The 22,003-nt window shown below is 54.2% G+C and overlaps 8 protein-coding genes across 8 annotated transcripts; 4 read left to right on the plus strand and 4 right to left on the minus strand.

Annotated features, from left to right (window-relative positions):
• Nucleotides 1-87: 87 nt before the first annotated feature.
• On the minus strand, nucleotides 88-1,667 carry J4E83_010412 (uncharacterized protein; the record flags this gene model as incomplete). Its single annotated transcript, XM_049337293.1, has 2 exons — nucleotides 88-1,492; nucleotides 1,660-1,667. The coding sequence occupies 2 exons, from the start codon at nucleotides 1,665-1,667 to the stop codon at nucleotides 88-90; spliced, it is 1,413 nt and encodes a 470-aa protein (XP_049183520.1).
• A 1,962-nt stretch (nucleotides 1,668-3,629) lies between these two features.
• Nucleotides 3,630-5,626, minus strand: J4E83_010413 (uncharacterized protein; the record flags this gene model as incomplete). Its single annotated transcript, XM_049337294.1, has 4 exons — nucleotides 3,630-4,474; nucleotides 4,523-5,275; nucleotides 5,322-5,481; nucleotides 5,531-5,626. The coding sequence occupies 4 exons, from the start codon at nucleotides 5,624-5,626 to the stop codon at nucleotides 3,630-3,632; spliced, it is 1,854 nt and encodes a 617-aa protein (XP_049183521.1).
• Nucleotides 5,627-7,892: 2,266 nt separating this feature from the next.
• Nucleotides 7,893-8,945, minus strand: J4E83_010414 (uncharacterized protein; the record flags this gene model as incomplete). The annotated part of the gene is made up of 4 exons (XM_049337295.1): nucleotides 7,893-8,470; nucleotides 8,524-8,643; nucleotides 8,698-8,836; nucleotides 8,889-8,945. 4 exons carry the CDS (start codon nucleotides 8,943-8,945, stop codon nucleotides 7,893-7,895), a joined length of 894 nt encoding a protein of 297 aa, XP_049183522.1.
• A 159-nt stretch (nucleotides 8,946-9,104) lies between these two features.
• Nucleotides 9,105-10,628, plus strand: J4E83_010415 (uncharacterized protein; the record flags this gene model as incomplete). Its single annotated transcript, XM_049337296.1, has 2 exons — nucleotides 9,105-9,126; nucleotides 9,178-10,628. The coding sequence occupies 2 exons, from the start codon at nucleotides 9,105-9,107 to the stop codon at nucleotides 10,626-10,628; spliced, it is 1,473 nt and encodes a 490-aa protein (XP_049183523.1).
• A 2,558-nt stretch (nucleotides 10,629-13,186) lies between these two features.
• Nucleotides 13,187-15,005, minus strand: J4E83_010416 (uncharacterized protein; the record flags this gene model as incomplete). Its single annotated transcript, XM_049337297.1, has 3 exons — nucleotides 13,187-14,605; nucleotides 14,652-14,821; nucleotides 14,870-15,005. The coding sequence occupies 3 exons, from the start codon at nucleotides 15,003-15,005 to the stop codon at nucleotides 13,187-13,189; spliced, it is 1,725 nt and encodes a 574-aa protein (XP_049183524.1).
• Nucleotides 15,006-15,763: 758 nt separating this feature from the next.
• On the plus strand, nucleotides 15,764-17,182 carry J4E83_010417 (uncharacterized protein; the record flags this gene model as incomplete). The annotated part of the gene is made up of 2 exons (XM_049337298.1): nucleotides 15,764-17,084; nucleotides 17,139-17,182. 2 exons carry the CDS (start codon nucleotides 15,764-15,766, stop codon nucleotides 17,180-17,182), a joined length of 1,365 nt encoding a protein of 454 aa, XP_049183525.1.
• Nucleotides 17,183-17,722: 540 nt separating this feature from the next.
• On the plus strand, nucleotides 17,723-19,783 carry J4E83_010418 (uncharacterized protein; the record flags this gene model as incomplete). Its single annotated transcript, XM_049337299.1, has 1 exon — nucleotides 17,723-19,783. One exon carries the CDS (start codon nucleotides 17,723-17,725, stop codon nucleotides 19,781-19,783), a length of 2,061 nt encoding a protein of 686 aa, XP_049183526.1.
• A 292-nt stretch (nucleotides 19,784-20,075) lies between these two features.
• On the plus strand, nucleotides 20,076-20,904 carry J4E83_010419 (uncharacterized protein; the record flags this gene model as incomplete). Its single annotated transcript, XM_049337300.1, has 2 exons — nucleotides 20,076-20,600; nucleotides 20,656-20,904. The coding sequence occupies 2 exons, from the start codon at nucleotides 20,076-20,078 to the stop codon at nucleotides 20,902-20,904; spliced, it is 774 nt and encodes a 257-aa protein (XP_049183527.1).
• Between the last annotated feature and the right edge of the window lie 1,099 nt (nucleotides 20,905-22,003).

Here is a 22,003-nt window from a genome sequence, read left to right on the forward strand (position 1 = left end):
GCATGCGCAATGCTCTACACAAGTGACGAGACGATTGTGAGCAAGACTTGGAGCTTGTCATCTGCACGGGCCGCAAGAATGCGGAGTTCAATGCGCTCGCCGATCATCCCAATCCTTTGGCCCACTCTCCCAGCCATCTTCCCTGAACACCAGACATCTTGGACTACCATCGTCATCAGTCCATGCTCTGAACATGCCTCCACAGTTAAAGTCTTGTACTACCGTCACTTTGCTGTCAACAAGTTCTATGCCGATGATACCGCCGGTGCCTTCATGGGTTGCGCCCCAACGGTCTCCAGCAGATCGCTGAAGCTCGCCGTCAGGCCCGGCCATCCACGTTGTTGCGCTGGAAAGCGATGAGCCCAAGAACCTTGATCTGGCAGCTGTAGTGCGAGCCGCGCACGTGCGAAGGAACGAGTCGCCGTTGCCTGTCCCTGAGAGACCCACGGCGTGGCGCGTCGACACGGGCTTCTCGTATGGCTGTGCTGGCGATGATGTAGCTGCTCGTGTCGAGGGTGATCCAAGCAAAGGTAGACAGTCGCCCACTATCCCACGTATATCGCCTCGCGATAGTTTGTCGATCAGCGAGGCGACGCCGGCAGTAGGCTGGTACAACATCTGCGGCCCAGCAGCCTTCTCGTCGTGCCACTCCTCAGCCCAGAACCCTGCACCGATGGTCGGCGTATCTCCAATGCGCCCAGGAACTTTGTTCGTCAACCCACCTGTCGATGTTGCCGTGCAGACGGTACCGAAGCTGTCAACAACGACCGCGCCACAAGTGCCAAGCGGAATATAGTTATCCTTCTCCCAGTCGCTCATCGCGTCTGCACTGACGCCCATTCGCGCTCTCTTCGCGTCTTCCGCAAGGCCGCGTTGAAGCTCATCCCATCTCTTCTGTGTAAAGAAGTAGCTTGGATCCACGATGTCAAGCCCCCAGGTCTTCGCGAGTCCCTCTACAAACTCTCCGCTATATTGGCAGTGGTCGGCTGCACCACCGCCGTCTGCTTCTTCGCCTTTGATAAGCAACTCTCTCGCCAGCTTGATGGGGTTCTTGACGTGGCTGAGCAGCATACATCCGACGCCTCGTTTCTTAGAGCCGTTCGAAACCATGATGCTGCATTCGAGTTCGTTCTTGCCTTCGCGCGTGAAGACTGCGCCTTTGCCGGAGTTGAACAGCGGGTCATCTTCCAGAAGTGTGACGGCGTAGGTCGCAACGTCCAACGCTGTCGATCTTGGCTTGCGAAGGAGCTCCTCTGCTTTCTTGAGAATGTTGAGAAGCGAGGCGCGGTACTCATCGTAGCGTTCACGGGGAATCGAGGTGCGCGTTAGATTACCCGCACCACCATGGATAATGATGCGGGGCTTCACATGAGCGCTCGCACTCGCGGACGCAGCCCGCTTCTCGGTCATCGTATCTAGCTGGCTGTTGTTGAAGTTTTCTGGATTGCGCACTGTGATGTGGGCGATAAGGCGCGTGTGGACGGGTAGGTGCCTGAGGCGACCGGTGAGATAGCGCTAACCGAGGCTGGGTTAGCGCGCGTTTGCTGTGCCACCTTCCAAGTCTTCTCGTGACGTGGTCTTCGTCCGTTGCCTTGTCCCTCATCATGGGCGCGCCATCCCATACCTCACTAATCTCAACTTCGTCCTAGAACAACTCACTGTCGCATGCGACCGGCGTCGATACCCGGTTATGGCTATCATCGTTCGCTGTCGAATGTACATCGGCTGAGACGTTCAGCCTCGTGGCCGACATTGCATTTAGCAACGACACACCGCAAACATGCGGCTACTTAACACGTCTACGTTGGAGGTACTGGAGTTCCTCGAGAGCCGAGTGCCCGAGTACGTAATCCTCTCCCACACTTGGAGGGAGGAGGAAGTCACTCTCCAAGATCTCTTGTCAGGCAAAGCACCGACGAAGAAAGGCTATGCAAAGCTTACGGGTTGTTGCAAGAAAGCGAAAGATGACGGGTTCGCGTACTGTTGGATTGATACTTGTTGCATTGACAAAACCTCAAGCGCTGAGTTATCCGAGGCTATTAATTCCATGTATCAATGGTACAAGAACGCCTGCATCTGCTACGCCTACTTAGAAGATGTTCGCCAAGACCCCGAAACAGACGATTTTAGTGCATTCCGCAATTCGAAGTGGTTTACACGAGGGTGGACCTTACAGGAGCTTATCGCGCCTCCAATCGTGGAGTTTTATGACGCTCTCTGGTCAGAACTCGGGACGCGCAACAGCCTTCAATCCCAGCTAACATATACTACTGGTATCAACCGAGACGTGCTCACTGGTGGAGATCCTCTTCGCTATGCGGTTGCCGTAAGGCTGTCATGGGCAGCAAATCGGCAGACTAGTCGGTTGGAGGATAAGGCATACTGTCTTTTTGGGATACTCGGTGTGAATATGCCCCTTCTCTACGGCGAAGGCAAACGCGCGTTTCGGCGCCTTCAGGAGGAGGTGCTTCGAGTTGACGAAGACTACACTCTATTTGCCTGGGACACACTCTTACCGAGAGAAAGCCTTCTAGCCAGTTCGCCGTCGGATTTTGAAACCTTTACACCGGTGCTCGATTTTGTCTCCGCGGAGCTAGCAGGTGTGAATAATGTCGTTCTTCGCGATCATTTGTCCAAGACGTGCTTCTCCGCACTTCCACCCCCCGAAGATCACTCGCCTCCCCGCCTTACCAGTCGTGGTTGCCATCTGAGTCTACCTCTATTCCATTACGAGGAACAATCGTGGTACGGCTGCCTTACGTGCTTGGAACGTCCAAAATCTGATAGCCTTCTCTTATGCGTAATGCTGCGCCGAGTTAGAGGCAGCGAGTATCGATTCGAGACAGATTGGGATACCGAGGGGGAACAAAGTACCCTTATTCTCCTTCCTAAGAGTGCCATGAAAAACTTTCGGTACACCTCTATTTACGCGATCACATCAAGTGATGACGACCATTCGGATATGTCTACCTCTAGGATCCAAGGCGAAGGTTACTGTATGTTACGGATCGCGATAAAGCCTACCCTACGCCCCGAGATTGCGCGGTTCTCATTTGGTGATCGCTTGCAGTCAATCATTGATTTACCGGGCTGGTTTCTGGACCTAGAACACCCAAGTAGTGATACAGCTAGACAGCTGCCTACTGAGAAGCCGTACACCGGACGCGAAAACAGCGTTTTCGAATTCAACTTCGACCTCAAGGTCGGTCTAACACTAAGAATCTTCGTTCACGTACGCGTGAATCAGAATCCTTATCTTTCCGCTGAGATCATGCCTCGTGCTGGCGAGTCAGATGCTGGGCCAGCTCGACTACCCCGACCTTCGTACCTACCACTACCACCACTATGCGTACACCCATCACATATACCACCACTTCCACCACCACAGTCAAAGCCGGATCACGCTCTCGATCGTAAAGTTGTTCCAATTCAAGAACCAGCAGGCGGCAAAGATCTCAAATGGTCCATCCACTTAGCCATACGGCGTGTAGCTTCAACGCCTTTTGAGCCCAGCACAAAGCAATATGTGCTTACACTCAATAAAGAACCATGATTGACCCGGAACGGCGGCACGACCGCGTAAGATAGACTTCATCTCGAGTATACAAAGATAGGATCACCGCGACCCTTTATGTCAGCGTATTCCCATCCCCACCCCCAACCCCCCCATCAACCCCCGTCCTCACCACATCCACCCCCTCCCTCCTCTCCCTCGCCTCCTCCACCACCCCCGCCGACTCCTCATACCCAATCGCCTTCAACCACTCCGGATCAATATTCTCCACCGCCAAATACGGACTAACATCCGCCTCGGGAAACAACTTATTCCTCATCGCATACCCCATACCGAGATGCGCCCAAGGATTCTTATGCATATACTCGATATCAAAGTCTTCATACCGCGGCGTCTCAATAACCTCGGCGTACTGGTTTGAGGATCCGGGCCAAACAGCGTTGACCCGCCCGGTCTCGTTGTTCTTGTACCAGGATCTACAACTGCCTTTCCAGACGGTGTGTTTGATCCATTCCTGGGCGTGCTCGTTGAAGGCGTCGGTGATGGATTGGCGGGGCACCCAGGATTTGATGTGGTCGCGTTGCATCTTTTTGATGATTTGGATGGTGTATTCTGCGACGGCGAGTAAGGGGCCGGTGACGGACCCGTTTTCGACGGGCCAGGTTGGGCCGACGAATATGAGCCAGTTGGGCATGGAGGGGCAGGCGAGGCCGAGGTAGCCTTTGGGTTCGGACTTCCATTTTTCGTAGAGGTCGACGCCGTTGCGCCCGATTATGGGGAAGCGCGGGCGGTAGGTTACGTCGAAGCCGGTGGCGCAGACGATGGTGTCGATGGGGCGCTCGATGCCGTCTGCACCAACGACGCCTGTCTCGGTGATCTCATCTACGGCGGTGAAGTGGACGTCGACGTTTGGCTCTTGGATGGCTTTCATGTAGGGGTCGCCTGGGGTTATGCGACGGCCTACAGGAGATCAGTGAGCGTTTCTGTGAAGGGTCGCATGCGACTTACAGCCAACCTCAAACTTCGGAGTGAATCCCTCCAAGAGCCGTTCATCCTTTAGAAACTCTTTCATCCTCTCCCTGAACAGCTCTTGCGCACCCTTCTGCGCTTCACTTCCGGTATAGAACGCCCCCCACAGCCCGTTGACCTGGTTCTCGATATCTTTGGCATGCGCAACGAGCTTACGCGGGTCTTGCCGGAACTCATCGCGCTCTTCCTGTGAGTACTCCTTATTCTGGCCGTAGTTGTTCGCGATTTGGACGAACCACACTCCGGTTCGGACGAAGATATCCATGTGCTTTACATGCGGTTGCATGGTCGGTACGGTCTGAATGGAAGAAGCGCCAGATCCAATGACCGCCACGCGATCGTCCTTCCACTGCTCACTTTGATAGTCTTTCGGCCACGTCGCGGTATGGACGATGCGACCCTTGAAGCTGTTGATGCCTTTGATACCAGGCCACTTGTAGTTGTTCAAGATGCCGGAGGTGTAGAGAAGAAGATCGCATTCCTCTTCGAACTCTCTTTCTTCACCGGAAGATGACGTCTGACGGAGCGTGACCTTCCACTTGCCGACGTCGTCTTGCCACTCGGCTCGCACGGCTTCTGTGTTGAATGTCATATACTTGCGCAGGTCAAATACGTCGCAGACCTTTTCGAGGTACTTTTGGATGTCTGGTGCGTAAGAGAAGAAGCGCGGCCAGTCTGGGTTGAGAGCGAAGTTGAGGGTGTAGGCATGCGATGGGATGTCGCAGGCGCAACCTGCAGGGATCAGCTCACTCACGCGATGATTCACTAGTGGATGTACCTGGATACCTGTTTTCGAGCCATGTTCCTCCCAGATTGGCATTCTTCTCGTAGATGACATGCTCGACGTTCTGCGTGTGTTTCTGTATATGGTACGCCATTTGGATGCCAGACAAGCCGGCTCCAATAGTCAGCACCTTGAGCTTTCGCGATGAAGGGTCCTGGAAGATCATCAGTTCTTTGCTAGAAGCTCGGGGTATCAGGACACACATTATAGACAATGTCTGGGACGCTGTAGCCGCCAGAGCCAGGCGTTGAGTAATCCCATTGCTTGCCGCTGCCCATCGTGTTCAGATCTGGCGCCATCTTCGGGGCTACGGTACGACTGAAGACTGGGAAGACGGTCGTGATTCTGTTAGAGACTGATGGAAGAGCGAGATGCAACTGGAAGCATCACAACTTTATAGATCCACACCGGGTACATGTCATCTCACATCACAGCGGGCATCGGGCGCCGGGCGTATCAGTCGCCAATGCTGACAGCTGTGCGTGACCCAAAGCTGCTCCGTGGAGGACGATCTAGTAGGACAGCATACACCGGGGCGACAGGGCACAGCCGCAATGTTGACCTGTGATTGATCGTCCAGTCGATACTGTGCGGGGTTGTTGCGGGGTACCACATTTCCGAGGTCGTGAACTAATGGATGGATCAAATGACACACCGGATAAGTTGTTCAGATGGTAATTTTCCCATCTTTGTCTCTGATTGTTCAGCGCGTATAATTGTCGTACACGGTTGTACATGATGACCAAGGTGTCGGCCGAGCTAGGCCTTGACCTGTAAGTAAGCCAAAGTCGCGATGCGTGCAACTGAAATGAGATAGCGTGCTGATGGTACGATAAACGGGTACGATATCGCCTACATCATTGTAAGAACTCATGTTGGTAAGATTTTAAGGCAATGGATGCTTAAGAGGTGAGGTGCATGTCCAGCCATTCGTAGTGTGTGGTGATCTTCCACATCGAAAAACACCCGTAGAATACATGACGGAACAGAGTACATTCCATCTTACTGGTCTCGATGTACCCATCTAGGCATGCCTCTCCGTTCGTCGCCAAGTCGTTTCTGTCGCGTGCGACGGACGCGCATGAGCGCGCGTTATTTGATCGTCGATGCGACCCCAGGCCCAGCATTAGGAATTCTGAGAGTAAATTACCAGGTCCCTGCGTCGTCGAATTCTTGCAACTCTCTTGATAAGACACTCGCATCACACTCCATACCCGATGTCGATAAATATGCAATGCCCATGGCGAAGGATGCAGGTGCCTAGACGTGACACGACCGTGCACGCCTTAGCGCGCTACGCCCCGCAAGGACGTCATCGCGGTACACCTTCCCTCCCCGTCGACCACCCAGCAACAGCATGGACGCACCAGTGGAACAACCGCTCCGATCCCTCCCTCTAACAACGAGACGCATCGACATCCAAAGCTACTTCACAGCATTGACAGGCCGTGGAGCCGATTTTCCTACGCCTACTGTGGTAAACACTACGCGACGGGAGCTACTTCGGTACGTACCTGGGTAACAGGGTAGACTAACGGCGCAGCGGTATTAACACGCTACCAGAGCCATTAAAACCCGGAAGTACATAGCGGACTGCATACGAAGAGTGCGCAAGAAGATCCAAAAGTCTGTTGATAAAGCCGGAGAAGGTGCCAGCTGGGACGAGTGCTACAAGCCTGTTCATAAGTACCTGTGCTTTAGCTCCGCGCAGACAAGGGCGTATAACTCGGCCACGGAGTAAGAATAAGTTGCGATTGAAACTGTATGACAATGATGTTAATATGTGATATAGGGACCTTAATCGTGTAGTCTATGACTATGGCGCATTGTCTTGCCGGCTATTCACTATGGAGATTATCCATGATCTACCGGAAGATGTTCGAAGCAAAATCGCCGCATACTTGACGGATGAAGGCATGCCAGTCGTACTAGGCGCACCGGCAATTGAGTCTGATCAGACGTGTCCCAACAACATCAGCGTCCGGGATACTCTAGCGAACATGGTGACCGACGGCCGCAAACACTATCTCGACTGGAAGTACATGGGCTACATGACACACTTCGTCGTAACAGCCTGGTTCCATTTCAACACCTTCCTCATCCACGACTCCGTCGCGTTGGACACATTTTTCCGCGATATCTCACTCGGCGACCAGGTCTTCCCCGGTATCGTACCCGCAGAACACTTGCGTTGTTTGAGCGTTGTGCTGCGGGGTGATATGAAAGACTACGAGCCTCAGAAACGTGAATGTACAGGGAAGACATTGTGTATAAGGCCAGTGAGGCCGGCGGAGGTGTTTAGCGAGCATCTTGGACTTGTACTTAAGATGAAGAAGCTCCGCGGGTTCAGGCTGCATGTTATGATCGAGGCGTCGGAGCTGGAAAGGGTTGAGGAGATTCTGAGCGCGGTGAGGGGCGTGAGGGCCAGACTGATGAGTAAGGGTGTGAGGGTGCGGTTTACTTGGGGGAGCGAGGAGCTGGACGGGTATTTCAGGGAACTGCACAGAATTGGGGTATGAAGTAGTGATGTCGTTAGGCAACAGTGCTTTTGGTCTCAGTGGACGGCTACTGCTCTAGTCCAATAAGACCCTCCACTTCCTGCGCAATCTTGCCAAACGCCATAGCTCGCTCTCCCTCCGGCTCCGCTACCACAGTCGGCTTCCCACGATCAGCGTCATCGCTGATACTCGCATGTAGCGGAATCTCGCCCAGGATGTTCAAATCGTACTTCCCACACATCGCTCTGATCTTGTCCATATTCCCAAAAATCTCATGCACGTCTCCGCAGCCGGGACATTTGAAGCCCGCCATGTTGCACACCAGACCCAGTAGCTTCACATCGACTTTGCGGAAGAGTTCAACGCCCTTTACCGCGTCTTTAAGCGACAGATCCTGCGGCGTCGATACGATGAGCGCGCCGTCTAAGATAAGCTGTTGGGTGATTGTGAGTTGGACGTCGCCGGTGCCGGGTGGCATATCGAGGACTAGGACGTCTAGACCGCCCCACTCGACTTCGTGGAGGAGTTGCTGCAGGGCTTTCATGACCATGAGACCCCGCCATGCTACTGGTGAGGATTCTGGGATGAGGTAGCCCATGGACATGGACTTTAGGCCGTAGTTGGAGAGGGGGAGTAGTTGGTTGTCTGGGTTGTGGGATTAGAGGTTGATGGACAGCTGGGTTGATGTGAGAACTGACTGGATGACAGTCGGGGTTCGCCAGATAGATTGAGTAAGGTTGGTATTGATGGGCCAAAGATGTCGGTATCAAGGATGCCGGCGTTGTAACCACGACGCGCGAAGCTTAAGGCGAGGTTTACTATGAATGCGACTTAGTGTTCTGAGAGTGATCGTCTCGATTGGTGATATATACCAGCGATAGTACTTTTACCCACGCCACCTTTCGCGGATGAAACAGCAATTACTTTCTTCACATCTTTGATATTCCGCTTCTGTGGCAAGCCTCGCTGCATGCGCGGCATTTGCGGAGGCGCGCCTGAGCGCGGAAGACCCTGCGCTCGCCATCAGCTATTGCGCATTCAATCACCCTAGCATGTAACATACAAGAGGATTCTCATGCTGCAGACATCGCAACGTCGAGAACAACCGTGGCTTCAGCATCGTCGTGGTAGAGACGGGGGTTGCGGAGTTGATGGCGGAGGTGACGCGCATCGGCGTTTCATTTCCCCGATGTCATTGAACTTTCTTGTGGGGCACAGAGTGAACTTTCTCTTCCGACGCGCTTCACCTGCACCAGCAACACCAAACCACTTGTACACTATGGGCAAGTCTAAGATCAGAGGTATGAACTTTTCTTCTATGTGCGACTGGATTTTGCTCACATGACAACCAGATTTCGATCCCGAGTCGCTACTCGACCCTGCGCCGAGCTCTAGCGAAGACGAGCGCTCCGACGCCGAAATCTCCGAAGTTGAAGATGACAACGCCGGGCGCGAACATTATACGTCGGTCGGAAAGAGCAAGCTGAGGAAGCCGGTTGAGGTGCCTCTGGGCCCGGAGTACACTGGGCGCAAGGTGGACCGCAAAGCACTCGAGGACAGCGACAGCGACGATCCTTTTGCGAAGGGCTTCGACGATATAGACAGCGAGGCTAGCGATGATGACGAAGAGGATGGCATCAATGGCGTAGAGCTCGATGGCGAAGATGAGAGCGACGAGGAAGATATGAACGGCGATTTTGACGAAGACATGAGCGACGAGGACGAGGAGATGGGAAGCGCAGGCGAAAGCGGGAGCGACGACGAGGCCAACGACTCCGAAGGCTCAGACGATGATGAGCCTGGCGCCGAAGCCAAAACCGACGCGTCCACCATCCGCGACCTCATGTCCGCCAACAAGTCCTTCACGTCGGGCATCGCTGCTGGCACGCAGTCCGATGTCGCCAAGGGAGAAGCCGTAAAGACCCAACGGAAGACGTTCGATACGCTGCTCAACTCGCGCATTCGACTACAAAAGGCCTTGATTTCCACAAACTCCATGGCTGCAGAGCCATACAAGATAGAGACCGCGAAGGATGCGCCCATCGAGGCGGCAGAGGCAGCTGCCCTGACTCTCCTCAACAACCTCACGAACCTGCGCCTCTCCCTAGAAGAGTCGCGAACAGGCCAGAAGCGGAAGCGCCCAACCTTCGACTCCGCAACCCCATCATCCGAAATCTGGACCACCATCCAAGCCAGCGAGAAAACCACGCTCACCCACCGCAAAGCCGTCCTCGAGCGCTGGTCCAACAAAACCAAAGCCACAACCGTCACAAACAACAAAGCGCGCCTCAACGCCTCCGCACAACAAACCCTAACCGAAGTCCTCGACACGCAACTCTCATCCCCCCACCTGGTCCTCCGCACCCAAACCCCGCGCTCTTGTGCCCCCCTCCAATCCTCGACCAAGACCCCCCAACCCTCCCCCCTCATCTACGACGACGCCGACTTCTACGGCCTCATGCTCAAAGAACTGCTCGAGCAGCGGTCCGCTGATCTCAACGCGAACGGGACCGCGGAATTTGTGGTGCAGGCGCCGTGGCAGGTTGCGCGCGAGGCTAAGACGAAGAAGGTTGTTGATACGAAGGCGAGTAAGGGGCGCAGGTTGAGGTATACGGTGCAGGAGAAACTGCAGAATTTTATGGCGCCCGAGGAGAGGGGGATGTGGGGGGATAGGCAGAGGGATGAGTTGTTTGGGAGTTTGTTTGGGCAGAGGGTGGGGCTTGGGGAGGAGGATGGTGGGGAGAGTGAGGTGGAGGAGGGCGTGGATGCTGGGGAGGCGGGGTTGATGCTGTTTAGGAGTTAGTGGATGGGCAGGTGGAAGGCAGATTTATGTCGCGCAGCTGGCCTGATGTTGTTAGAAAGTATATTATACTTGCGATTTCTCTCGTTCATGAGAGTATCTCTTCGTCAAGGTCGTCTATGTTGCGGAGGTTAGACATAGGTGGGCTGAGGGGATTCAAGGCAGATCAGTTCGCGAAGATCTTGGTTTGTCTTCACTGTCTTTGCTGTCCTTGTCCCCGGGCTGCCGTTCATGGTGGTTAGGCTTGATCGCGCAGTAGTGAGGCGTCTTGTTGGCTGCTTTACGGTTTTGGTGGCGCATGTCAGCGAGCTCAGCCCCCAATCTGCATGCGCATCTTCGTTGGCGCGACCAATCCCATCTTTTCCTTCCAGCCACTCGCTCAGCCATCGCTTCTCAGCCTTGAACTATCATGCCATATCTATAAGGTAGCCTTCCCGCGTTCTTGATTGTGACTTTGATTCCATCCGACATCGAACTAACATGCCACCGTTCAACGCGTCGCACTCACACCTCGCGCACAATGCAACGTTCAATGCCAGCGTCCCTACGAACACGACTTGCTGTATGTTGCATTCGAATCCAATCCCATCACTTTCCAAATTGACGTGCTGACAGCCGATGCGTCATTAACACACGGCGTGTCATGGCAAAGCGCGTACTGGTCCGTCATGGCCTGCTCTCTAGCTGTCCTCCTACAAGAAACTGGAAAAGTGGTCAACGCACCATATCGCATCAGCTATGCTCTACGAGCATCTCCGCTTATCTGTGCGATCGATACGTTCTTGATGCTATTGAAGTTTTTGGTCATGCTACTTGTTGGTTGCTCGCCCCGAACTGCGATTAGGCATGTGTGGTATGATCGATTTGTGGAAGATGAAGATATAGGGGATGGATCGTGGGTGGTTTGGGTCTGGCGGGACTTTTCGCGGAAAGTCCTTGAGAACGACACGACCGAAAATGACCCCTTCCAGATTGTGGCGCCACAGATCAATGTGCCTCCTGTCGACGCCGAAGCCTGTTATACATGCTCGGGCGCTCTTCCTGGTCACGACAGTGAGGAAATACGTTTAGCCGACGTACAACAATCAACCACTATAAGCGCTAGCGAAACGGTCGTGCCTACCCCAATAAAGACTCGAAGGAATAGCCTAGACACCATTAGTGCGTCACGAAAGCGTTCCAGAACACCTCCTATAATAAGGAGCGATAGAAGTGCTATGATCGGTCTTTCTGCAAACCATTCGCCAGAGTTCAGTGCGATACTCATACGCCATCCAACACAGCCTAGTACTGTGGTTACATCGGGTGTGAATCAGATTGAGACCATCGTAACGCAAGGATTTGAAAGACCAGACGGTGGCGATGTAGCTGCTGCACGACCCAGCGTCTCGATTGTACACGAGGAACAGTCTCCAAACAACGCCATCGACGGAGCCCCAGCCACAATCGGACTACCGCTTGATCGTCCCAGCCCTTCCGAACATTCTGCGACATACATGACGGCGCTTCCTGGCTGCGCCGTCGATCGCAGCTGGAGACTGAGTATGGTCAGTTTCATCTTCGGCGCAGTACCGCAGGCTGTCAAGGTATTTGCCATGGAGGGAATACCGATCACACAAATCACGGTCGCTATCTTGCTCAGTTCGTTTGTCACTGCGGAAGTGTTTCGCTCCATTGCTGGACCAGTCGGCGTCTCCAATCTCTATGAAGGACCAGCCGTCCTTCGTTACAAAAGACTCTTGTCATCTACGCACCTGACGAACCTCGCGATCATAGTAAGCTACTTCCATCTTACTCTCTTTACATTTATTCTTGTTCTTCTCGTAGTTCCTGGCCCGCCGGGCTCGGGACGCGGTGGTGTGTTTGCCTACGGTATTCCCCTCTGCTTAGCAGTCACCTCGTGGGTCTCGAATCGCGTTGTAGACGTGTTGGAATCCTATGTTTTCCCTGAGGCGTTTACTTCTTACCTCAAAGATATGTCACTACATACAAGCCGCTACAGGGTCATTAAGGAAATGCGTGGAAAGCTAACGTCGCTTGTTCCCGATTCATTCATGCTAGGGCCAAGTCGCGCAGAGTCGCACATTCCGTATTTCGTCGTCTTTCCAGGCATCTTTGTGGTCATCTCCTGGGTCTACTGGCGGTTTTCAGCCTTGATAGATACCTTCCGTTGGAGCCTGTTTGCAGGTTTCATATGCCCTGCTTTTATCCTGACGCCGGCGTGCGTTTTGATAATGTTGCACGCTGTGTACGACGCTATATTTGCAAGCTCCCTTGCGACGTATGTCCGCTACGTATGCGGCGTGTACGGCACACTCGATGGATTCGCAACAGGGACGTTCATTCTTGTCAATTTGGGGCTTACCCTATTTCTCTACAGTGTTACCACTGGATTTGACAACGCTTCCACGTTCAAGCCTGGTTGGACGGACGTGCTAGGCTGAGCGAATATATTATAACGTCCATTGATGTATTCAAATGTGCATCGGGTGGATAGCAAGTAGTGAACTGGATTAAGAAACATTGTAGGTGGCTCAAGACATACGCAACAGATCCCACCCCTAAATCGGCGGCTTCTCCTCCCCCTCCGCATACTCCACAGCAATCTTCTTCGCCCCCTTCGACGGCTCGGGCCAACTCGTCCTCCTCCTCGCCCTAACATAAAAGTTCATCGGCCTAATAAGCTGGAACTCAGGGTCATACGTCACCGCCTCCTCACCTTCCTTACTAAACTCGTACCTATACACCAACTCCGGAAGCAGCACTTTAACCTCTCCAAGCGCAAAGTTGAAACCAATACAACTACGCGGGCCGGTCGCAAAAGGCATGTACGAGTTCTTGGGGCGGTTGGAAACCTCCTCTGTGCCCCAGCGGTCGGGGTCGAATCGGTCGGGGTTCGACCAGATGGACGGGTTGTTGTGGATGGCGTGGAGAGCGCAGATGACGACGGAGCCGGCGGGCAGCTTGTAGCCGCCGGGGACGATACAATCGACCTTGGCGGTGCGTCCAGGTTGGAAAGAAGGGTTGTGCAAACGCTGCGTCTCCTTGACGAATTTGTCGAGGAAGGTGAGGCCGTCGGAGAGTTCAGGCGTCCACTTTGTGTTCTCGTTCACGCCGGCGTCGACGAGTTCTTGGAGGAGGCGGTCTTGGTTGCCTTCGTAGACGCAGAGGGAGTAGAGGAGCCAGGAGAGGAGGGAGGAGGTCGTTGTGAAGCCTGCGCCGGAGATGGGAAGCATGTTTGGGATGACGAGCTCGCGGGGGAGTTTGTTGCCGTTGTCGTCGGTGGCGCGCTTGAGGTAGTCGACTACGCAGCTGGCTCCTAGGGCTGCGGACTGGAGGGGTAGGTCGTCTTCGTTGCTGCCTTTGGGTGCTTGGTCGATTGCTTGGTTGAGGATGGTCCAGAGTCTGTAGCGGATCTTGTCGAGGTCGTAGGCTGCTGTGAAGGGGATGGCGCTGAGCTTGGCGTACCAGGCACCTCTTGACGCGACCTTCTTGTTCAGGGAGAGTGATTGGGCGATCAAAATGACTAGCTCGCTCAGCGGAGCGTCTGGGTTGTCGAAGTGGTGGGCGTCGTATCCGAGCGCAAACTTGAAGACGGTCTGAGAGGCGAGCTTCAGCATGTACTGGTAGACGTTCCAGGCTTCGCCCTGCTCATCGAGCTGGTCAAAGACCTTGAACGAGTCTTTTACCGAGGCTTCCATGAGAGGTGTGTAGTGTCTGATAGCCTTGGGTGCCATGGATGGCGGGATGAACTTGTGCGCTTGCCTCCACGCATCAGTATCGGTGTCGCAAATGAAGAGCGCTCTGTTATCCTTGATGCCCGCCAAAGGATGCTCGGGGGTGATGTGTTTGCTGAAGAACGCCGACTCCTGGAAAGCCACAGTCGCGATAGCAGGGTCATTGGTCAGGTAATTCTGCTTGCCCATCGTCTCGTACTTGATCAAAGACCCGTACTTCTGGAAAAGACGCGCATGGTTTCCCTGAGCTGGTTAGTGGTAGTTCGCGCGCCTGTCAAGTTGAACTCACGAGATGATCGGGAAAGACCTCGTAGTAGCTTCCCACGAAAGGAAGACCCTCTGGGCCTGATGGGTCGCGAATGGCCTGTCCGTCGACCGTAATGCCTATATCCTCATCGCAATCCAATACATCGTCCAAATCGTGGAGGTCCTCTCCCTTGGCATCTTGCAGACCAATACCTGCAAATCGTAAGTCCATGCCCTCACCAAAACAATCATCTCACATACCAGTCGACTGGATAATATTGTACTGCTCCGCTACAGCAACCTGCAGCGCCTCAAAGTCATGATACTGATCAATGTGAATATCTTGGCGAAAGACATTCTTGTCCTGCCCAACGAGGTAAAAGCCCTTGATAGTCATGATGCTTAGAGACAAAGTATGGGATAACGGTTGAGCGTCGCAATCTTGACAGGACTATAACGCGACTAAATGAAAACACACCAAACTACGTATCCATCCACAACCCACCACCTGCAGGTCTCGTCTAGTCCGTAGAAATGACGCATCGCCACTGGCCATCCTCCGGCGCAGGCTTCATCGTACGAAAAAGCGCCGAAGAGCCCAATGCACCCTTCAATGCGCCGCCAAAATAAAGCAAAAAACACTGCAGGTCGTGCGAGCCAGCGAGCCAGCCCGGCCGAAGCGTTGATCGAAATTTCGCTCGAGGTAACAGTTTTGTTGTTGCGCCATGACAAATGACAGCGCTATCGCAGAGCGGCTACCACGAGGTGTCCGGTGTTAGTGGAGCCAAGCCCCCACTTACCTCGGCACAGCGAGGCTTGATCCAATCAAGCCTCCGCTGACAATCGGAGGTGCCACCATGCGAGTGGCCTTCTTCCAAGCCTTACGCGCAGCGATCTTGCTGCATCCTGGTGCTGCGAATGTCCGAGATCTCGGGCGCGGCGCATGCGTAGTGGATCGGTATGCCCGTTGCGCATTTGTTGCATGGGGCTATTGCGACGATGAAGGGTCTTGGCCACAGGCCTTCATCGATGCCATTCTACTCCCTGGCGCCCCTTTAGTGACAGACTGAACGCATCCCTCTCTTTCGATCCCTCCAGTCATTGCAACCGGATCATCACGAGACGAGCGCGGAAACAACGAAACAACAAGACACCATGGCCGACGGCGTATACACTCTCCGCGAGGTATCCCAGCACACCAGCAAAACCGATCTATGGGTCACCCTCTGGAACCACGTCTACAATGTGACGGACTACCAAGAAGACCACCCAGGCGGTAAAGAGTTCCTACTCGAAAACGCCGGCACAGACGCCACAACCGCCTACGAAGACATCGGCCATTCCACAGACGCGCGCGAGATCCTCGAGAACTTCCGCATCGGGCGCATCGCAGACGAAGACTGGACCGACCATGAAGCCGCAAAGATGCCCACGATCACGCCGAGTAGAGTGCATGTTGTCAACAACCTGCCCCCGCCGAAATCGTGGCGGTTGCATCTAGGTGCTATTGGCTTTGGATTGACATCTGTCGTGCTGTCCATAGTCGCAGGCCGACGCTTCTCGCCGCTCCTGCACCGTCTCCAAAGCGCCGGTTTCTGGAAGGGCTTCGCCGTGTCTTCCATCGCGAGTATGGCCCTAGCCGGCTACGCCAGCCTCTGGGCAACCAAGAGCTTCGACGTTGCGCACAAAGACTTCCAATCCTACCCCGCGCACATCAAAGCGAAATCCATGTCGTCGAAACCGACCAAGAAAAAGGATATCAACCTCGGTGTGCTAAACGCCCGCGTCTACCAGCCCTTCCCTCTAATCGACAAGTTTCACATCTCCCACGACACCATCCGCTTCGTCTTTGGTCTTCCGAATGAGAACTCCGTGTTGGGGCTGCCGACGGGCCAACACATCGCCATCAGACATGAAGTCGACGGGAAGCAACTTGCGCGCTCCTACACGCCTACGTCCAGTAACAAGGACCGCGGAAGGCTGGAACTGACTGTTAAGATCTACGAAGGCGGTAAACTGACACCCTGGTTGAGCAAGCTGAATGTCGGCGATACGGTTGAGATCCGTGGACCAAAAGGCGAGATGAAGTACCACAAGAACCTCGTCAAAGAACTCGGTATGATCGCCGGCGGCACGGGCATCACACCCATGTTCCAGATCATCCGCCGTATCTGCGAAGACCCGCGCGACGATACCAAGACGACGCTGCTGTATGCCAATAAGACCGAAGGCGACATCTTGCTCAAAGATGAACTCGACAGGTTTGCGGCGCAGTACGAGCAGTTTAATGTGCACTACGTTTTGAGCAGCCCTTCGGAGAGCTGGAAGGGCGACAAGGGGCGTATCAGCAAGGAGATGATTGAGAAGCGTTTGCCTGCGCCGGCGGGTATGGATAGCAAGGTTCTTGTTTGTGGGCCGGATCCGATGATGGAGAGTATGGTTGGGTATTTGCAGGAACGGGGGTTTAAGGCACCTGGTATGTTGAGACTATCTGATGACATGAAATGGAATACTGCTAACGGAAGCTTAGGCAAAATCTCGAAGCCTCAGGATGAGATCTTCACGTTCCAGTGATTATTCTGTGAAGTCTGCTCTGGAGTTGGGGGTTGGGGGACGGTTATCGCAGCGGTATTGTCGGAGTGGTTAGGATAGAGTGAGTGGTGATCGGCACTTCTACAAAATTCATCTTCCATAATCCATCGCAAATGTCAACGTTCCAAAATAAACTCTACCATCAACCACCCCTTCACTTCCCAACTTCTGCGCGCGCATCCCGACAATCGTCATAGTCGCACATGCAACAACAACTCAAGTTCGCGCAGCATGCATGAAGTTCGGCCGACATACCACCGCCCAACGTCTCGCACGCCCCAACGCCCATCTCGCACGACACAAAAAGCACCGTACGAATGACGTCGCCACCGGAGCGGCACTGCACGGATGTCTACCGAGCTGTTGGGCAGTGACGCAACACCACCATGCTTCTAGGCCGCATTAGCGCCAACCAATGGTATACAACATGCATCTAGATGCGCTTGAGAAAGTCGCGGTATCAGCGATAGCCCAGCAGCAGCAGTTGCCGTCTGAACTAACACATCACTACAATAACGAAAAATGTCTCTTTGCGCAAGACGATTATCAAGAGGCGTTCGGCGGGTCTCGGCCGAGCCCTCTGCGGGCTATGCGACGACGCGGTGTTTGAGCACGCGTATAACTACACTGGAGCCAAGAGTGAGGAGTCTCGACACAGCTTTCCGCACTCGATCAACACCTTTGTCATACTCAATCATGTCGAACACGCAAACACGAGCTGCATCCAGCAGCACACAACCGCAATGGACGGCACCAGACACATCATCTCGACCAGTCGCCGTTCTAGGCGGAGGAGTCCTCGGTCGACGAATCGCCGCCTCATGGGTCGCCGCTGGCTATGAGGTCGTGTTGTGCGATCTCAGTGACGAGCAGAGGAATGCCGCGACACACTACATCGAACACCACATGGACGAATTCTCGAAACTTACTGGAAACGCACGGAAACCAACGCAATTCAAGACTGTCAAAGACATTGCAGAGGCAGTCAAGAACGCGTGGTTGGTGGTTGAAGCATTACCAGAGAAGCTTCCGTTGAAGATCGATATCATGGGCCAGCTTCAACACCAAGCACCGAAGGATTGTATCTTAGCTTCCAACTCTTCGTCGTACAAGTCGCGGTTCATGCTCGATAAGGTGGACGCGGGTAGTCGGCATCGCGTTTGCAATATGCATTACTACATGCCTCCTGGTAACAACGTTGTCGAGCTCATGACGTGCGGTGAGACGCATGCAGACATTCTGCCGTTTCTGCAAAGCAAACTTCAGGACGCGGGCATGACACCAGCCATCGCGCGGAAGGAGTCGACCGGTTTCATCTTCAACCGGTTATGGGCTGCCATTAAGAGGGAGAGTCTGCTCATCATGGCGGAGGGCGTTTCGGAGCCGGAGGAGATCGACAGGCTTTTTTTGACGATGTTCAAGGATAACCCGGTTGGACCTTGTGGAATGATGGATGCGGTCGGATTAGACACGGTTGCGTTCATCGAGAACAATTATGTTGAAGAACGCGGCGGCGATCCCACAGCGCGGGACTGGCTCCAGAAGAACTTTGTCGAGAAGGGCAAGCTCGGCGCGAAGTCTGGCAAAGGCGGTCTGTATCCCGCTGGTGAGACGACGCGCAGCTCCAAAGACGAGAGCGGCCATCACGACAACCTCGCGGCGCCCAGACTGTACTTCCTCGACATTGGCATTGGGGGCAATGTTACCGACTTGCAGAAGATGGCTACCTCCGGCAAGATCATGACAGCTTCAGCGGACGGAAGCAATGTGCGCGAGATTGTGGGTGGCCAAGCCATGCCAGACGGTATCGACGTGTCCATTTCAGCTGGTCGCATCTTCTGGACAAACATGGGCGCGTCTCCCGCGAAGAACAACGGCAGTGTCATGTCCGCGAACCTCGATGGCACCGACGTCCAAGCTATCATCCCAGAAGGCCAGATCCACACACCGAAGCAGCTTAAGATCGACCACGAGAACAAGAAGCTGTACATTTGCGACAGGGAAGGCCTGCGCGTCCATCGATGTGACTTTGACGGCAGCAACCACGAGATCATCGTGCAGACTGGCGACTCCAGCTCAGCGGAAGGAGAAGACCAGACAAACTGGTGTGTTGGTATCGCGGTCGATCCTCAGGGCGGAAAGTTTTACTGGTCTCAGAAGGGCCCGTCGAAGGGCGGCAAAGGCCGCATCTTCCGCGCAAACATGCAGATGCCTGCCAACGAGACAGCATCCTCCCGCTCCGACATCGAACTGCTCCACGACCACCTGCCTGAACCCATCGATCTGGAATTCGAAGCTGAGAGCCAAACGCTGTACTGGACCGATCGCGGCGAGTACCCACTCGGCAACACGCTGAACAAGGCGTATGTAGGTGCCGAGACGAAGGAGGAACAAGGTGTTGTAACGCTAGCGAGACATTTCCACGAGCCGATTGGATTGAAGATTGACGCGGTGAACCGCCATGTCTACTTGACTGACCTTGGTGGTACCGTGTACAGGTTCGACATGGACGGCGGGAGGAAGAAGAAGATATACGAGACGGACAGCGCGTACTCTGGTATCGCACTTGCGCACCTGCACTGAACGTAAATATAGCCTTGTTGTTAGCATCAGTAATGTAATCGTGAAGATGAATTCGAGGCGCCTGCAGTGATGAGTTGGTGATGTCGGTGTCTGAGCGAAGAGCATTCGCCGACGCACCCGTGGACCCTCGGCATCCAAAACCCACCGAAGGTCCAAGCTCCTCAACACCAAAACATTCCGACCACCCCACGCGACAATCCCGCTGCGAGCGCCGTCCCTCTCCTTCCACTCCACCCAGGGCGCTCTCCCCCCAATTCCTCCACCGCGGTCTCAACCCCCTCCCACCGCCACAATGAACACAATCTCCAAGCCCCCAACAATGAAACGCATCTCAGGCCCGAAGCGCTTCCTCGGCGTCCTCGTCGGCATAACCGGCGGCCTCTCCGCCAACGTCCTCCTCGCCTACAGCGTCTCCTCCTTCTACACGCGCAACACAAAATTCGTGCCTTACGACGCCTCCTCCCCCGACCTCACCACCTCCGTCTTCCGCGCGCACAACCCCAGCGGCAACCCGCCCGGCTGCATCGACCATGCGATAAAGACGATTCCGTATGGGAAGCTGCCGGAGAAGTACTGGGTCAAGGGCGATGGAGGTAGGATATCGGTTGATCAGCCGGCTTTGACAACGGACTTTTGTAGGGGCATTTGGAGTGGTGTGGCGTTTAGGGTGCAGAGACGGTTGTTGGAGAAGTGGTATCGGAATGTGGAGGGTAGGGATAGCCATCTTTGGGATGTGAAGGAATTGGCGAAGAGCGAGTATGGGGTTGGGACGAAGATTGTGGATCACTTTGAGGTTGTGGAGCATAAGGATGATAAGGTGAGATCGTACCTTGCATTGGAAAGATTGCTAGCTGACCCAAGATTTTTCATAGGTTATTGTGCGATGCGGCGACTCACCACACGTTTCTGAGCCCCGACCCTCGGATGGCCTCTTCTCTATGGAGGTCTCGAAAGACGATGCTGCGCAGATGGCTACTTTCCACTTGAAGTCGGTCTTTGTGGATACGACGCCAGAGGGCAAGGACGCTGGACCGCAACCAGGGCATATCCAGTGGCTGCACAGATTGTACACCAAACTTTGGATGGAGAGTGCGACGCGCAAGTTGATCAAGGAGGCATAGACATGATACCATCGCAATGCAAACTATTCTGGTTACGAAGTACCCTCGAGAAGTAAAGAACTTACTTCAGTTCCAGACACTTACCTCTCACTTCAACGCGCGAGTCTAGGCTTTGCGCGTATGAACTAATCAACGGTCGGAGACGATGCTCATGGCAAAAGACCGATAGGCTAGAAACGATCGGCGTGCGGAGCTCGCCCCGCCTGTTCGGTCGTAGTTCCTGAGCAGCGCAAAAGCAAGTCTACCCTACCAGTAGCTCGAGCTCGACTGCGGGGATCAGTCATCGTGACATACGTCAGCGGATCGGCGTGCGTCGAATAGCCCGTACACCTGCGTTCCAATCATGATAGCCCGGAGAGGTGCCTTCATAATACCATACTTGAGATGCTTAACTTCCCATACTAAGTTCTGCTATCGCTCTTCCACTTCTTCTATTCACAGCCACTGACTTCCACATCCCTACACTATTATCATCAACCCAAACCCATCACTTCTCGAAGTCCTCACAACACCTCACCATGGGCGTCATGACCTGTACCTCCTCAACAATCTTCAACTACCCCCCCGAAATAATCTACGACTTCGTCTCCAACCCCTCAAACTGGGGCCGCACCTACGCCGGCAGCTCCGGGCTGCCCCCAGGCCAAAACCTGTCTCTCCCCCTCAAGGTCGGCGACGTCTGGACCGAAAAAGTCGCTTTGCCGAACAACACGTACCACCCACAATGGGTCCTTGAAATCGCGGACCGCGGTCGCAAATTCGCCTTTCGCCAGGTCAATAATATTGCTGCGGGGGAGGATGGAAGCGGTGGGGTGAAGGGGTACTGTTGGATCACGTATACGTTTGTGGAAGCTGGGTGTGGGTTAACGTTGTTTACCCGCAATTTGACGTGTGAGCTTGAGAAGGGGGTGGATGTGCCGGAGGATCTTTGGGTAGCGATGAGCAGGCCGAGTGGGATTGATAAGTATCATGAGAAGATCAAGGGGTTGTTAGATGAGGAGATGGGGGAGCATAGGATTTTGTCGGTTTGAGGTGGTGATGGTATTGAGAGGGATGATGCTTTGGGATAGGAGGGTTGAGGGAAGGTGTAGGGTGTTCG

This window comes from Alternaria metachromatica (assembly GCF_023757995.1).
Source record: "Alternaria metachromatica strain BMP 0045 chromosome Unknown scaffold_45, whole genome shotgun sequence".
NCBI classification, from domain to species: Eukaryota; Fungi; Ascomycota; class Dothideomycetes; order Pleosporales; family Pleosporaceae; genus Alternaria; species Alternaria metachromatica.